General features: G+C 32.1%; 1 protein-coding gene across 4 annotated transcripts; it reads right to left on the reverse strand.

Moving 5' to 3' along the window:
- On the reverse strand, nucleotides 258–4,277 carry LOC107639179. Of its 4 annotated transcripts, none has more exons than XM_021121036.1 (9): nucleotides 4,012–4,277; nucleotides 3,731–3,865; nucleotides 3,274–3,371; nucleotides 2,789–3,041; nucleotides 1,991–2,700; nucleotides 1,764–1,812; nucleotides 1,588–1,678; nucleotides 646–702; nucleotides 324–527 (listed from the first exon to the last, which is right to left on the reverse strand). In XM_021121036.1, the coding sequence occupies exons 2-5, from the start codon at nucleotides 3,828–3,830 to the stop codon at nucleotides 2,357–2,359; spliced, it is 795 nt and encodes a 264-aa protein (XP_020976695.1). In that variant the 5' UTR covers nucleotides 3,831–3,865; nucleotides 4,012–4,277; the 3' UTR covers nucleotides 324–527; nucleotides 646–702; nucleotides 1,588–1,678; nucleotides 1,764–1,812; nucleotides 1,991–2,356. The 4 variants fall into 4 exon arrangements, with proteins under 4 accessions (XP_016198112.1, XP_016198111.1, XP_020976695.1 ...); XM_021121035.1 differs by having other exon boundaries at nucleotides 638–702; XM_016342626.2 differs by having other exon boundaries at nucleotides 258–702.

Here is a 17,090-nt window from a genome sequence, read left to right on the forward strand (position 1 = left end):
AACACTTAAAAAAATGTTACCGTTGATATTTTTTGTAACACTTAAAAAATGTTACAAAAGATCTTTAGTAATATTTTTTTAGTTATATTATACTATTTTTTATTTTATATTATACACAATATAAATATACTAAAATTAATTACTACAACATAAAATATTTCATTAAATTCACAATTTCACAAAATAAAATTTTTATAGACTCTTTTATTAATTAATAATCATTGTATAAGTTTGCTTTGTGATGCAAATAAAATAAGAAAAAATACTTATAGCACTTAAACTCTATTTCCATTGCGAACATCGCATTTGACAACAACTGATAAGTCTCCTGCGCGCTCTTCATGCAGAATTGAACTTGGAGAATTTGATTCATTCTTTATATTGGATTCCATGACATGCTGTATTGCCTTGATGGCTATGAATATCGAGGTATCAACAAATCGACTGTGCAGCAGGAAAGCTTTTCTATCTCTGACCACTCTCTCCTTTTCAACATTCCCCCATGTAACTTCTATCTCTATATCTGACTGAATCCTCAAAACAGGCACTCCAAGTTAGCTCTAGATAAACCAAACATCTTATGTCTTTAACCAAAATACAGTAACAACAGCAGCAGTGCACAAAATTCACAATTCACCTGCTCACCGGATTATCCTCGCCTACAAGTTTGTGTCATCATAACGATCTTCCTATGTAGCAATTCTTGAAACAAAGTTTTAAGTTTGTCAGCTTGGCATGCAAGGCAACTTATTTCATATCACCAACAAATAATTGAATAATCATGGAGATTACCCTTAAATCAAAACATGAAGTTAAGTTTATATTCATGAATGAAGTATGCAAGTTACTTCTAAGTTTTAAGTACATATGTGACTTCCTCAGCTTTCGCAGCCACAACTAGATTATTTCATACAAGATCAGATAGAAAGGTCACATAAATGTGAGGAAAACCATTCACTGTAATGTACTTGGAATTCTAGGACCTGAATTGAATGATATCTCTCTTATATGCACTCTTACTAAAGAATGCCAACTTGTTTTCATTTAGCTAAATGGTTTTAGATTTTTCTAAAGGAAACAATGAAATAAGAAAATCTTGTAAGTTGTATCACTTCTAAAATCATAAAATGGGGAATACAATAAAAATAATCTGACATCTTTATAATTAATCTTAAAAATAAATGAAAACTATTTGGTTATTCTTATTAAAGGCTTGTAAGTGGGGTTAATGAATTTTGAGCAAAAGTATATAAAACTTCGGCAAGAAATTGTACAATGATGAGATAATAAAACTTTTCAAAATATGCCTGGATAACTTCACCTAAGGACTCAAATATTTACTTAAGACCTTATCCAATGAAATCTTCTTAGCAAACAATTAAAAAGAATAGAGAGCTGAGCACATGACTAGAACCAGTGACAAGTATTCGTAACAAACATTCATCTATTCATTGCATAAAAGTCCCAACAAAAATTGTGACAATCAAACTTCATTTCAACTCATTTTTAAGGTTTGTAATTATACTTATCCAGCTCTCATCACTTAACTCACACTATTTTAGTAAGCAGGGAGCAGAATAGACTAACTGAAATTGAGGGAGAAGTTTGAAGGTGACTCAGCAACAGATGGAGGGACAAGCCAGGTATTTGCTTGGAATCCATATGGAAGATTGCCAAACTGAACGAGATAAATTGTTAGGAAAAAAAAGGAACACACTTTTTTATTTAAAAGAAAAAATAAAATCAGTTGATATAAATATTACCTTGTTATGTTCAGACTTCAGAGAAAGCTTTCATTAAAGATTCATATGCCTGCACCAATCAGAAAATTATTTAAAAGGATTTCAATAAAAAACTTGAATTTCAAAATTGTGCTTATTTAAAATTTGCAGAACAACCAACACAGAATATAGAAAATGTTAAAACTTAAAACATGAATATGTTCCATTACAGCAACAAGTTCATGATTAGTAACCAGAAAACTACATACATTAGCGAAACCTCGACTTAGCTGTTGCAGAAGATCAACCAAAGTGTTACTTTGCAGAGATTGTTTTCCAACAGTATAAAACCCTTTCTCTGAAGCCGCCACTTCTATTACCTTCCCATTGCAGATTTTAACCTGCATGCCCCAGCACCATTTTAGGGTGGCACAACAGCACAGATTCACTATTCCATAATCTACTGGAACAACAGCACCAGTTTCACTATCCAAAGGCACAGATTCATCTTGAGGCTTGCGATCTTGATCCGAAGCATATGAAAGATTCCTACTAGGCAACCTCATTGCCCACTGGACCACAGAGATCTGGCGTGCCGATAGTCTATCAGGAAACTGAGTTTCTGATAAGATTCTCTAGTGAAGTAGTGGCCAGCCTGGTTTCAATTCAGGTGGTGCGGCATCTATGGCCGGAACGGGCACTATAGCCAAGGAATTATCATAACCACGATCATTGCAAGATTCTTCTTCTGCAGATTGGTGGCAAGAGTCTGGAGGCGGCAATGCCAAGGTTGGATCACAAACCGAGCAGCTATCTTTTCTATCAAACTCAGTAGTATCCATTAAAATCTTCGCCAAACTGTGATCCGAAAATTGGCCAGTACTCTTACCAGCATCACTCTTTGCACTCTCATCACTTAGCACTTTTGTACTCTTACTGATTTTCCAGTGATTTGAACCAAGCAAACCATTTCTGTGACCTGAAAAAACTTCCATGGTTGAGAATTCAACATAAATTCCATGAAATTCACCTCAATCAAAACTTAAAACCAGAAAAAATTGTGAAACCTTGTGAGTCGAGGGCAGCCGTATCTGGCAAGCCATCACTCTTGAAGACAACCTTCCCATTATTAACAGCACAAACAGAACAGTCCTTAGACAACTTTTTGGCACAGTACTTAGCCACAGAGGTAGATGACCGGATTTTATGGTGGCCATGGCATGTTCCCAGCACAAGATGAGTTGCAGAATAAGCAATGGCTTCCCTGACCAAAATCTTCTTCACTGATGAACCACGGCAAATTTTGAGCTTGAGATCCACCTGAACCATCCCCACCAAAAGAATCTCAAAATTTCCTCACAATTTAGGTCTAAAACAAATTCAAATTACGAAAATTGAAAATTTAAACTCTTTGTTTATTTCCAGTAAGGAATCAAAAATCAAGAGCACAAAAAGGGGGTAGAATTTAGAACTAGTCTTTGCAAAGTTTCAAATTTTGCATGTCATTGCATTCTTTTTTAACAAAGAAACTGAAGAAACAGAGAAAACGTACCTGTTTCAAATTGCAGAAACCTTCATAAACAGCTAGAACAGGATCAAAGGCCTTCACAAGCGAAAGCAGCGACGATTTCCCATCTTTATTCATAATTTCTACAACCAAAACCACCCCATTTCAGACTTTTGGTGACTTCAAGAAAATTTTTATTTTGTATATTCTCAAATCATACTCTCTTAAATTGTACTATGTTCAAATTTCTCTAAGATATAAGATATATAGTAATATAAAATTCTGTGAGGCATTTCTTCAAACACCTTAAATGCACTTCCAAAAGAATAAAGAACTTTTATTAAAAAAACTCGGACTCAAAAAATTTGGATTTATTATCATTCATCAAATACAACATATGCATTCATTGGCATAACAATGAAAATTCATTAACTATAATTTTTTAGTTATAATTGATAAGCCAAATGAATAAACAAATTAAGCGAAAACTAAGAGAAGTTACTTGTGCTGTTGAAGTTTCTCTTTTTCGATCTGCAATAAGAAACTCCATTGCATGATGTTGATGAATCGCTTAAGGCACAATCAGGTAAGAGAACTAGCATGAAAGACTTGTGAACGGTGAACCTATCAAATCAACCTTTTCATTTCCAAAATGATTGAAATGAGTAGTGAAGCATGAGATTAACAAAAGGCACAATTTTCAGAAGACATGGATTCAATTCAACGAGATTAACTTTAAACACAAGAACACAAGCATAAAACAATAGATTATGTGCTACGTACCTTAAGAGTTTCCAATTCAGATCCTAGAGTAGAGAACTCACATTGACGGTGACGATGGCGCGACGAAGGCTTCGATGACAGTGGCGGAAGAGAAATCGAAGAGTCAGAGCAAGAGATTGAAGAGGATTAAAAGGTGGATTCAAAACTTCATAGCAGAACAAGCGATTGTGGTTTCCATCTTGAGGAGAGATCGAAGAGGCAGAGTAAGAAATTGAGGAGGATGGAGACAAGATTTCACGTTTCAAAGCACTGTACTGAGAGTGAGAGTGAGATGTGGTTTTGATTTTGAAAACTAACTGAGAATAGAATAGGTAACACTTTTTGTAACTTTTTAAAAAAAATAAATATATTTACTAACATTTGAGTAAAAATGTTACTTAAAATTTAATTTGTTGATAATTACTAACATTTTAATAAATATTAACATATAAATGTTACTGAAAGTCTAAAATGTAGTAGTGTAATCCACTTTGATCTTTTAGTAAGTCACACAATCTTTCTAATATACCTACACTCATCCTTAATTCCCAAATATAATTTTATCGCTCCCTCCTATTATGCAGTTTAATACATTCCATCTTAAGGGATTAGTATTAATTTCTCTATTCCTAATCAACAAATGTCCTCTTATCCTATTTCTCAAATACAAAAATGCAAACATCAAAACTAATATCATAACTGTTTCAAGCTTAGCCTGAATCATAAAATGAAATAAAAAAATCGTCTAAATTGCTCAGAGCGGTCCAATGGTTCCATTCTTCCCTAATCAACACATAAAAAACAACTTATATAATTAACACATACTAAAAATTATCAATAACAATAAGAATAGCAGCCATAAGAGCAACAACAACATAACTCACTAATTATTTTAATTTTTAGTTCAAACTAATGACAAGAGATAAATTCAATACAATTTTTCATTCATTTTTTCATTATGAACAAAATACATCAACATATTAAAATTCAAAATAATTTTTTCATTCATTCATTTACACTATCATTGTAAACATTTAAGACTCTGTCAAAGAAAAGAATGTAGCTCTTCTTCTTATATGATTTTTAGATTGAAAAATTATAAAACAAAAATTAAAACAAAAAAAATAAAGACAAAGCAGAACGAAATTCTTTTGAATAGAAAAATAAAAACAAAAATAAGAATCAATAAGGGGAGAGGCAAAGCAACACCTGGTTATGCTATGTGACTGATAAAGAGAAGAACAGGCTTCTAAAAATTATAATAAGAACAAGCAGTAATTGGCTGTTAGAAATATTGTTATTGGATTAACTGCACACAAAAAACCAATGAAAAATAAATAAAGAGAAGAAGATACAAAATCAGAAGAGAGAAAAAAATAAAAAAAAAAACAAGAAAAGAATCAGAAAGAGAAAATAAGATACAGAATCAGAAAAAGAAGAAGAAGAAAGAGAGACAGAAATAGAGAGCAAGAAGAAGATATTACTGCAAAAAAGGTGAAAGAAGAGGAAGAACAAAATGAAGTAGAAGACAATGATAGAAAGAGCAAGAAGAAGACGAAGAATAGAAAGAGAGAGCAAAAAGAAGAAAGAGTACCTGGAAATGACGATGCATAAAAGCTTAGGTTAGGGTTTTTCACAAGATAATAAAAATGGGTAATAATAGAATAATGAAAAATATTTATGGACAAAAAGAGAAAAAATTTTCATTAAAAATCTCATGTCCACCTTTCTATTTCCGTGTCTATTAGTGTCTTTCGTTTAGAAGTTGACACAAAAATGAAAAAAAAAAGACTTACAAATGCACTCTGTCCAATGTTCATGTCTCTCTGTCCAAATACTTTTACATATGTACTACTGTCCATGTCTCTATATCCTGTCTACAGAAACAAACGTAGAATCACAGTTAAATTTTAATCAAACATTTGAATTTTTGAACATTTAATTTTTTCTGATTGATTTTCATAGATTTACTCAAATCATTAAAAAAAGTTAGACTTTGTTTTACATTGTCATAAATAAGATTTAAGGCATTGTAAAATATTTATTTTTTTCTTCATAAGAAATTTAAAAATTTTGATATTTTTGTTTTTTAATTGAATGTTTGCATTTCTCATATCAGAATTGATCACATTATCATTTAATTAGAAATATTAATTTTAAGAACTACAGAAGATAAAATAAAAAAAATTCAGAGCCAAAATTAAATTTAAAAAATTTTCAAAACAAAACAAAAAGATATATGGCTAATTTTTTTCTATATGAAGAAATACTGGTGTATATAAAGTATTTACACTACTATAATGTCAGTGTAAAATATATCCTGTGATTTGATTTTATCTCTTCTGTTATCTTAAACCTGTAAAACGCAGGTTGTAATTAGAATTTTATTATTTTTTAACATGCTGCAAAACAAAGGTTGCATTTTACTCTTTTTCTTTTTTTTGTAATATTAATCTTTTTATTATAAAACCTACAAAACACATATTGTACTTTGTAAAGCGCATATTGTATTTGATTAAAATAAAATATTTTAATCTGAGAACCTTGTCTATAAATACCATTATCATTTATCTCTTTTCGTATTTGTGATTTTTTTTGTGACAATTAGTAGAGTAAGTGAGGTGAAGTTGAGGATATGGAAGGTATTACAAATTTACAAGTGTATTATAACGGTGAGATCATAGCAAACACACACGAGGGAGTAACTTTTATGTGTGAATATTCATTGTCTTTTATTATTCCATGCACCATGAGTTTTGTAGAGTTGCAAAATGGTCTTTGTGTGAATATACAAAGTCACATTTCAAAGAGAGTTAGCAACATTTTATACAGGAACCTATGCAAATATTTTGGTGGGCTAATACAGTTTTAAATAATGTCATCATTGATGACACATGTATCCAGCAGATGTTATATATTCATCAACAAATCCGATTTTCACGTGCTCATGATAGAGTTGTACGTTGAGTTTGAACAGCATTTAGGGCTGGATGCGATTGACGAGGAGGGAATATAGATGAACTTGATGATATAGATTGAGAAGAAGATAACAATGATAGTGAACAAAAACTCGAAGCCAACTATGAAGTTGATGACGAAAACGAGGTAGGCAACCCGACAATGCAAAATAAAGCAGATGCAGTTGTCAACCAGCACCCCTTTGATGTTCTGTCTTTTATGCAAACTCTACATCTCGCAGTCATGCATGTTCCAAAATTTTTTGGATGTGAGAATTTGGGTATGTTATTAATTAAAGTTACCATTACCATTTCTTTATTTAGCCTTAACTAACTAACGGTGATTCACATTTCATAGGTAAAGGTAATGTTGTGGTAGAAGATTAATAATAATATCAAATAGTGCTAACAATGTAACACCCTACCACATGGAGCTTTACGCTTAAGTCATAAATCAACGATGGTGAGACACATTATGACCTCTAAAAGAAGAATATACATATAGATATAGAAGGATAATGTTATAACTAAGAGCACGTGAAGAAAAGATAGACCTTAAAAGACGATTAATCACACATGAACATGTCAACACGAGCAGTATACCGAATATAAGTTTAGAATGAAATACATAATAAGTACAAATCTTGACCAGTGAAAACAAGGTCGGCTAGAAATATATATTACAAAACCAAAGTGTTTAAGATACATCCTATTTCTCCATAAATAAAACCTCTAAGAGGGATATACAAATACATATTCAAAAGTGGAGAAAAATACTATGCAAGATAAATTTCAAAAGTAAAGTCTTTGCTTTCGCCAAAAGGAGTCTAACATACTCAGCGAGGTGCGTCACGTCTTGTATCTGTAAAATTAATAATTTTCAAAACGGGTGAGAACATCATCCTTTCAGGTTCTCAGTAGGGTAATAATTCTGAATAGAGACTATGTAAAACTACATGAACCCGCTAGACAATCCTAATCTCCAATCACACAAGGTTCAAGCCTATGATTCTTTCTAATTCGAACAAGGTACATAACTAAATCTCAACTACTTTAGTGATATCTAAATCTCAGTTCTCCTCTATACAAGTCATCATCTCTCTCAATGACATAGTTTTCCAATTTCAGTAATTCGATATCAGAACTTAGTTTTAATTGTATCAATTCATTCTCAGTTTTTTGCAAAACCTCAATCACCACATTAGAAACAACCCTCAATGTCACCACTGCCAGCATAAGAAATTGCTCAGTTGTTCAAACATAGACAAAATAATACAAAAAATACACAAATAGAGAGAATAATTAAATTAATTAGGTCAATTAGCATATAGATACAATTATTCAAGAAGGCAAGTCAAATACAGGATACACACCAAATCAATACACACATATACAAATGATGTATGTCTGTCCTACTAGTCATGAGTTCACGTGTCGGTTAAACTGCCAGAACCCGATACATCCGGTAGCTAACTCGGACATTGTCTTTCTGTTGCGCATCTCCAGGAGACCTATAATCGAAAGAGAGTACCTTTCCACATATGAAGGAGTGTGCCTTTCCACCTTCTCCTAGAGGAATTACGAAGGAGAATGCCTTTCCACATACGAAGGAGTATGCCTTTCCACCTTGCAACCAAAGAGAGATGTGAGAGAAATTATACGAGGGAGAGTGTCTTTTCACCTTTCATTAATGTAAGGGTTTAATACGAAAGATAGTACCTTTCCACATTCTCTACATCCACACTGCAACAAGAGAGAATCTTGTATCCTCAACTTGCCTAAACTGTGAGCGGGATGAAACCACCGTCTTCACCGCGAGCGAGATAAAACCACCATCCCCTCTAAGCGACTAACGCACTTAGCAAGCAGGATGACACCACCGTCCTTGCCAGTCCAGACATCCAGGCCACACTCAGTCAACATTAATATCTTTTAGCAATTTTAGAGTTCTTAAACTCGCTAACCCCAATTCATTATGAATTCCTCACATTTAGATTCATAAATCTCCAATTCCTTATCAATTTATCCTTTCCATTATCACGTGAGTGGGATAACATCACCGTTCTCACAACATCAAGCATAATCACAACACAAGAGAGAGAATTGTTCATCCTCAACTTGTCTATCACCGCAAGAGAGGGAATCCTTCATCCTCTACTCGTCTCTCTGCGAGTTCAAATACCAACTGAAAACAAGCGGGACAAAATCACAATTCTTGCATCTACCCCAGAAGCTCAAATATCAATCAAACTCATTCTCTTCATCCAATCATATCAACTCATTCTTATCATCCAATCATATCAACTCATTCTTATCATTCAATCATATCAACCCATTCCTTCAATCACTTTCAACTCACTTCAACTCAATAGGTTCCTTTCCAACACTTTTTACCCTCTAATCCACCATCTCTATACTTGTTACAGGGTTTACGGAAGTTTGAAAAATTAAGAAAATAATTTAAAGGCATAAGATCCATTCTAACTCCTCAAAATTAGTTATCAGATCTCAAATAAAGTTACAGAAGTGAAAAAGTAGAGTGGAGTAGGCAAAACAGTTAAAATAAATATTTTCAGCAAAACAAGATATTCGTACGTATGCATGCCTCGTGCATACGCACGAGTTCCCTTTTGTGTGTGTGCATGGTACGCGCACGAAACCATTTTACTTCTCTAAACTCCCTTCATGCGTACGCATGGGTCGTGCGTACCCATGACCTTAGTTTTCTGCAACTTCTGCAGAATTCAATTTTTAACCCCCAAATTCAAACTTTCATAATTTTTTCTACAAAATTTTATTTTCCTTCATTCTTAGATGGTTTTAAAGATCTTTCCACTAACTTTAATTTAAGACAAATTCTCATCCAAATCCGAACTCTGAGTGCCAAGTTATGACTCGTCGAAGTTGGCTCAAAATCTATTTTTACCAATTTCACATAATCCTTCAATTTCATCCATTCTCAATTCAATTCAATCCTAAACCATTCCAAAAGCATTTTTACACATTCTAAACACTTATTCATCAATTCTCAACCATTCCAACCCTAAATTAACCCACTTTCAACTTATTTAACCCATTCTATCAACCTATCCATATTCATTAACAACATACAACATTCATATATCAAATTTCTCAATCAACCAATAATCAATCATCTCATTCTCATATAACAATTCACACCACTTACTTAACTTACCATATAAGGGATTCCTCACCCTATCACAGCCTATGGCCCAATTCCACATCCATTACCATTATAAATTCAAACTACATATCACCTCAACACAATTTCAATCATACTAACATACATCACAATATCCAATTGCAACAATAACACATAACACTTCTCAATTCATCCAAAACTCATTATTTTTATTCTCACTTTCATGCCAAAACACATCAACCAACACAATACTCATACCAACTATTATTCAAACATATCAACAATTAGTCCATTCAACTTATCCTAAGGACAAGTAACCTAGGTTTTCACATAACATCACATAATGCTTACTTGAAACTAAAACTCGTACCTTAATGTCGGAATTCCAAGATTCCAAACTTTCTTTTCTGAATTTTTCAAGCCTCAAGTTGGTTTATACCAATGTCTAAGTTTTAATTCCACAATTTCACTAAGCTAAGCTCCCAAATATTCAATCTAACACCAAATCATACAATTTAGCACAATATCAAAAATTAGAATTTACATAAATTAATGAACCAAAAGGAAAAAATGGTTCTTTACCTTTACTCACTGAAAGTGGTGATGGATACCACTAAGAACACAAGTTAGAGAACTCCTATAGTATCAAAATCACAAAAAGTCCTCAATACCCAACAAACTCAACACACAATTAGCTTTGAATGAGAAACTAGAGCTGGAATTTTGAGTTACATACCAAACTAATCAAATAGAATTGAAGAGGAAGAGACAAACTTCACATGGTCGTAAACGGTGCGACGATCGAAGTTCTAGAGCAAAAGTTATGATAGATCGAAGATGATGAAGGTTATGGTTTCTTCTTTCTTTTCTCTTTTTTTCATGAGCTGCACTCTCACCAAATAGAGGGAGGAATGGTGAATTTTGTAAAGTGTTGTGGGTTATATATGTGGGCTTAGGTCCAATAAAGGTCCAATTTTATTTCCTTAACCCGTTGGCTCAATTTTGGATCAAAATTTTTAGGATAAGCGTTTTAATCCGCACTTTAAATTAGAGATAACAACGGGGCAACGCAGGAGCAGAAGATGCCTCCTTGCTCTCTGTCTCCACCCTTAGATTTGCTTCTCGTCCCCACCTTGATCCCACCGTGGGAGGATATTCTCTACGGGGACCCAATTTTTATTTTTCTATATTAATAATTTATATGTTTCACTAACCTTTCTTTAAAATAAAAGATAAGTTACTTTTTACATATATGTCTAATAATTATTGAATAAAATTAATTTGCTTATCATAATTAATTTTAATTTTTAATTTAATCTAAATTTGGTAATCTAACCAATAACAATAAAATAAAACTTCAAAAAAAATAAAAAATCCAGAATATAAAAGTTTAAAATTTAAAAATTCTTGCTATGATAACTCTTTTTTGTTTTTTAATTTCTTTCAAAAATTTTCTATTCTCATGTCGCATGCAAATTGATGTTCTCTCTTTTTTCATCATTATTTTTATTAAATCTCTCTTACATATTTTGATTAATTTATCATGTAATATAATAATGAAAAATCTACACTAATAATAGTTTAATTTATAACCCATTCTAAAAAACACAATTTAAAAGGAATCCTCAATTATTCGTAAGAATTAAATGCTTTGCATGAGTATCATTATTGTACCTCCCAATATATTTACAATCACCTAATAACGATGACCATGATATGAGACAAAACACAAATTTATAATCTTATACTCACTAATATTATTATCCCTTAACTAGTATTTTTACCCGTAATAATATTACGAGAATATAAATTTCTTAAAATTACGGTCTACTTTATTCTGAGAGTATAGATTATCATGCATGAGACACAAAAGATTTATAAAATCAAACTGTTTTTACAAAAAAGAAAATCGTAGGTTGAGAAAATTACTAATATAAAATATAAATTATATATAGAGTAAAAATAGTAGAGAGAAATAAAAAAATGGAGAGAGGTAGATGAGAGAATTTAGGAAGGGAGTTTATTAATTTTGAAAAAAAAAATCTCTCAATTTGAATAAGAGAGTATTATGTGATACATTTGATTATTAAATTAGATAGTAATGTGTGATACATGATATAGGTGTATTTCAATTTCAATTTTAATATTTTAATTTTAATTTTAATGTAATTAAAGAATGTCATGTTGTACATTTTGATTGTCAAATTAGTAATTAGTCATGGATATTGATAATGATATATAAAATAAATAGAGTGGTTGAAGGAATGAGAGAAATAGAGAAAGGAAGAGTGAGGAGGGGAGAACTCTTTAATTTTGGAGGAAAAGATTTGATTTCAATTGCAATGAGAAAATGATATGTGGCACATTTTGGTTGTAAAATTAGTAAGGAGAAGGGAAGAATTCTTTAATTTTGGAGGGAAAGATTTAATTTCAATTACAATGAGAGAGTGACATGTGACACATTTTGGTTGTAAAATTAGTAAGGAGGAGAGGAGAATTTCTTAGTTTTGGAGGGAAAGATTTGATTCCAATTATAATGAGAAAGTGACATATGACACATTTTGGTTGTAAAATTAGAGATATACCCGTAAAAAATTACGGGTATATTTAGACTAAAATTAACTATGATAGAATATAATAAAAATATCTAAAATGTTATCCTTATTAATAAAGCATGTTCTTCTTTGTTGTGAATAAGGATTTTCAGCCCCTTCTTACTTCGAACACGAGATATAGCAACATAAAGTTGTCCGTGACTAAATACGGGTTTAAGAAGATACACTCCAACATTGCTAAGAGCTTGTCCTTGACTTTTATTGATGGTCATGGCATATGCGACAACAATAGAAAGTTGTCTCCTATCCAATTTGAAAGGCCATGGTGATTGAGAAGGAAACATGCACATGCATGGGATTAAGACCTTTTTGCCAAGATAGCTTCCAATTAATACTTCTGCTTCTATAACATGATTAGATAATCTTGTTATAATTAGCCTGGTACCATTACATAAACCTGCAAATTGGTCTAGATTTCTTAAAAGCATTATAGGAATTCCAACCTTCAACTTCAAAGCATGATGAGGTAATCTTGAACATTGGAGGCTATTTAAAAACTCTGGAGTGTTTCAGTAGCATACTGTCCGCTTCTATAAAATTTGTCAACACTATCTGAACTCAAGTAAAATTTTTCATCTCCTGAAATTTTCATGATAATATATTGATTTACTTTCTCAACGACATCAAGCGTAGAACAAAGAATTTCTCGTGATTGCAACCAATTAGAATCCAAGTGATTTTCAAGAAGATTTGGATATATACAATCCACAATAGAACTAAGAGGATCTTCAAAATTTGATATGAGCAACTCAGTAGGAATCATAATCTCAGAGATGCCATCATTAGGCCCATCTATATTGCCATCTCCAACTTTTAAGATCCATTGTGAAAACAAAGCCAATTCATCATTATCAGTATATGAAGATTACTCTAATCTCATATTTTTTGTAAGTCTCAAAACACTACAATAGTCCCATATGTAAGAGGAACATATGCTTGCATTAACAATTTCTGTCCTGCCACCTCCAGAAATGACAGAAAAAATTTGTCTAAAATCTCCACCAAAAACCACTACCTTCCCACCAAAAGGCAAATTAGCATTATTATTATCTGTAGATGACATAATGTCTCTTAAACTTTTATCAATTGCCTCAACACTATATCTGTGAACCATAGATGCTTCATCCCATATGATAAGCTTTGTTTGCTTCAACAACTCAGCTAGTTCACTATTTTATTTGATATTACATACAAAATCCCCATGCACTGTTAATGGTATAGCAAACCTAGAATGAGTTGTTCTACCTCCAGGTAGTAGCAAAGCAGCAATTCCACTCAATGCAACAGTAAGAACAATCATTCCTTGTGACCTTAAAAAAGAAGTCAAAACTGTCAAGAGATAAGTCTTACATATTCTTCCATGGCCATATACAAAGAATACTCCACCATTTTCTTTAGAATCTGCTTCCACAATTTTCTTAAAAACACCTTGTTGTTCTTGTGTTCAGAATGAGAATAATGTCTGAAACTCATTTTTCAAATTGTTCTTGTCATAGTTTAACTCTTTATAAATTAAACCATTTTGAAATTTCAGCCTCACAAAACATTCTGGAAAAGGCATATGAGGATATTCCTTTAAACTCTTCCTATTATCTTGCAATATCATCTCAATTTCATATAAGCATCTTGTTTTCAGCTGAATTTTTAGAATCAAAGGAGAACCTAAATTTTTAGACAATTTTCTTTCATTATACAAAATATCATCAGATAGAAGCTTCCAAGTTTCTTCCCAAACATGTTCTGGTCTGCTCACACTATTTGACATTAACATCACAGTGAAAAGCTTCCTTAGATAATCACCTAAACCCCAACATGAAGCTTCTTTGATAGTTTCAATATATTCTCTATCATCATTAAGTAATCCCAAAGCAAAGCAAGCATCTCTAAAACTATTGTGAATAACACCATTTGCACTTTTGATTTGGTCATAGTTGGTAGGACCTCAAACAAAATTCAACATCATTCGTAAATAAAATAACTCTCCACATGTTGGAGGTACATAATAAAGCCTTCCAATAGTATACCCACATTTTCTTTTTTACCAGATTTTTTCTTTTTTATTATAAACAAAGAATCTTGGAAATTCAGAATATGTCAACTCTTTAGCCTCCGAGTAACTATTTTTAGCATCCATCCATGCAGTAAACATTGATTGATCAATCCCAAGTTTTGACAGAATATCATCAATATCTTCACCATCTTCATATAGAATTGGATTCCGACAAGACAAATGAAAGCTCAATCTCTGTACAACAGGTTCTCTAGAATGAATAGGGTATGCAAATATTCTCCAAACAGCTTCACATGGGGATATATATCTACAATCAAGATAGTTTATTACAATCAAGATAGTTTATTATTCACTATCATCAGCATTATCTAAAATAGCAGTGATGCGATTGTAACCCTTGTTTATATATTTGAAGAGATACTTAATTGCTCTGCTCTGATTACACCACTCAACATTCATGTGTGCTTGATATTTCATTAGCAAAGAAGGATTATAAGGAACAACATAGCGATTATCTAGAGCCACATTTCCTTTTTCAGCATAACAACCAGTCTTTCTTCTTCTATATATTGGATATCCTTCAGCATCAATAGTTGTTAAATCAGCAAAAGACTTGGGATAGAACTTTGAACAACGACCTTCTTTCATGCATGGTGAAAATATATTTACAGAACCGCATGGACCATGAAGCATAAATTTTTTTACAGCCTTGTACAACTCTGGATGCTCAAATTGATTAGGAATCCCAGCACAAATTACTTTATCTATATCTTTTGGATCTGGAAATTTGCGTAAAGAATCCAAGAATATCAAAATATGAGCATGTGGTAGACCTCGTTTCTGAAATTCAATTGTATGAACATCTGCACATAAATCATAATATAGTACATATTAGCAACTATAGATATACTTGATGTTCTTAAAATAGTATATACTTTTTTTTAATGTACACCTTACTAACAACAACTTTACTAAAGAATCTTTCCTTTTTCAAATCTTTAATTAGCATATCAAGCTTCATTTTGAACATTCGACAAACAATGTCAGGACGGTCTACTGGTTTGAGATGTAAAGGGTCTAAAAGTCGCTTGATCTCTGGCCATTCTGAATTACATGTGAAAGTGATGAACAAATCTGGATAACCAACATGGCCACAAATTGCAACACAATCATGGTATAAGCCATCTATATAATGCCTACCACCTATAAAACTTGATGGCAAAACTATTCTTTTTCTTACACTTGAGCCACTTGTTTGACCCGTAGATTTAGCATTTTTCAAACTCTTGTAATCTTCAGCTCTAAGTTCCTTTTGATAAATCCTAAAATATAACAAATGTTCTGACTCAATCATGGTGTAAGCATCCACTACAAATTGCTGAAAAAGTTTTTTAGAAACCAATATTGTTGGAGCTTCTATTTTCCTGGTTTAAAGCCTAAATGCAAAAAATTGTCGCATAGTCAATTTGCTCCTCTTGTTAGGTTCAAACTCCCGATAATTTTATGTTGAATATCAATTCTATAGCCATCTTCTCCATATGAAAAAAGAAGTGGATATTGTAAGCTAAGATAAGCAACATGAATCTCATTTATACGCTTTAAGCGACCATCTTGCCTTTCTAAGATTATATCTCTGGTTGATGAAAGAGAATCAATATCACCAACAACTAAAGCTGCCACTTTAGAAACATCAGGCAAATTATAAATTTTTCCATCTTTTTCCCTTGAACTTAAAAGCTTCAACCTTACATATTCTGTATTAGAACCTGCAAATCTTTCTCTCGCCATTCTAAATGATTTTGCCAAAGCATTATTCTCATCTAACATCTATTGTAACTTGCCAACAATCTCAGGGTCAATATCATATTTAGAATCATTTGACCTACAACATCAATAAAAAAGAAGTAAAAAAAATAAGAACTTCTATAGCTAAACAAAATGATATAGAAAATAGACAGAAAATATAAATGAAAAACAACATATTAGTAATTGAGTTTAGATAAAGCAAATGACCTAAATGGTGCTATCCTATTGTTTACTTCGTTTTCTGTGTCATAGATATACAACTGATCAAACTTAGGTTTTTCACCGGGCATAGGCATTAAACTACCAATATAATGAACATTTTCTCCACTAATCTTGTAGACCATTGGAGCATGTCTATGACCTTTGTTTATAGATGAGTCTACCTTTCCAACAGAAGAAGTAAATGCAAACATTTGATTATATGCTCTGATATTATTTTGAAAATTCTTGTAATGCTTTGAACCATAATCATAAAGTAACTATTTTAGAACTTCAGAAGGCTCTATTAGAAAAGGCAATTGCAGTTTTCCTAAATTGCAGCATAGACT

This window comes from Arachis ipaensis, chromosome B04, assembly GCF_000816755.2.
Source record: "Arachis ipaensis cultivar K30076 chromosome B04, Araip1.1, whole genome shotgun sequence".
In the NCBI taxonomy this organism is placed as follows: domain Eukaryota; kingdom Viridiplantae; phylum Streptophyta; class Magnoliopsida; order Fabales; family Fabaceae; genus Arachis; species Arachis ipaensis.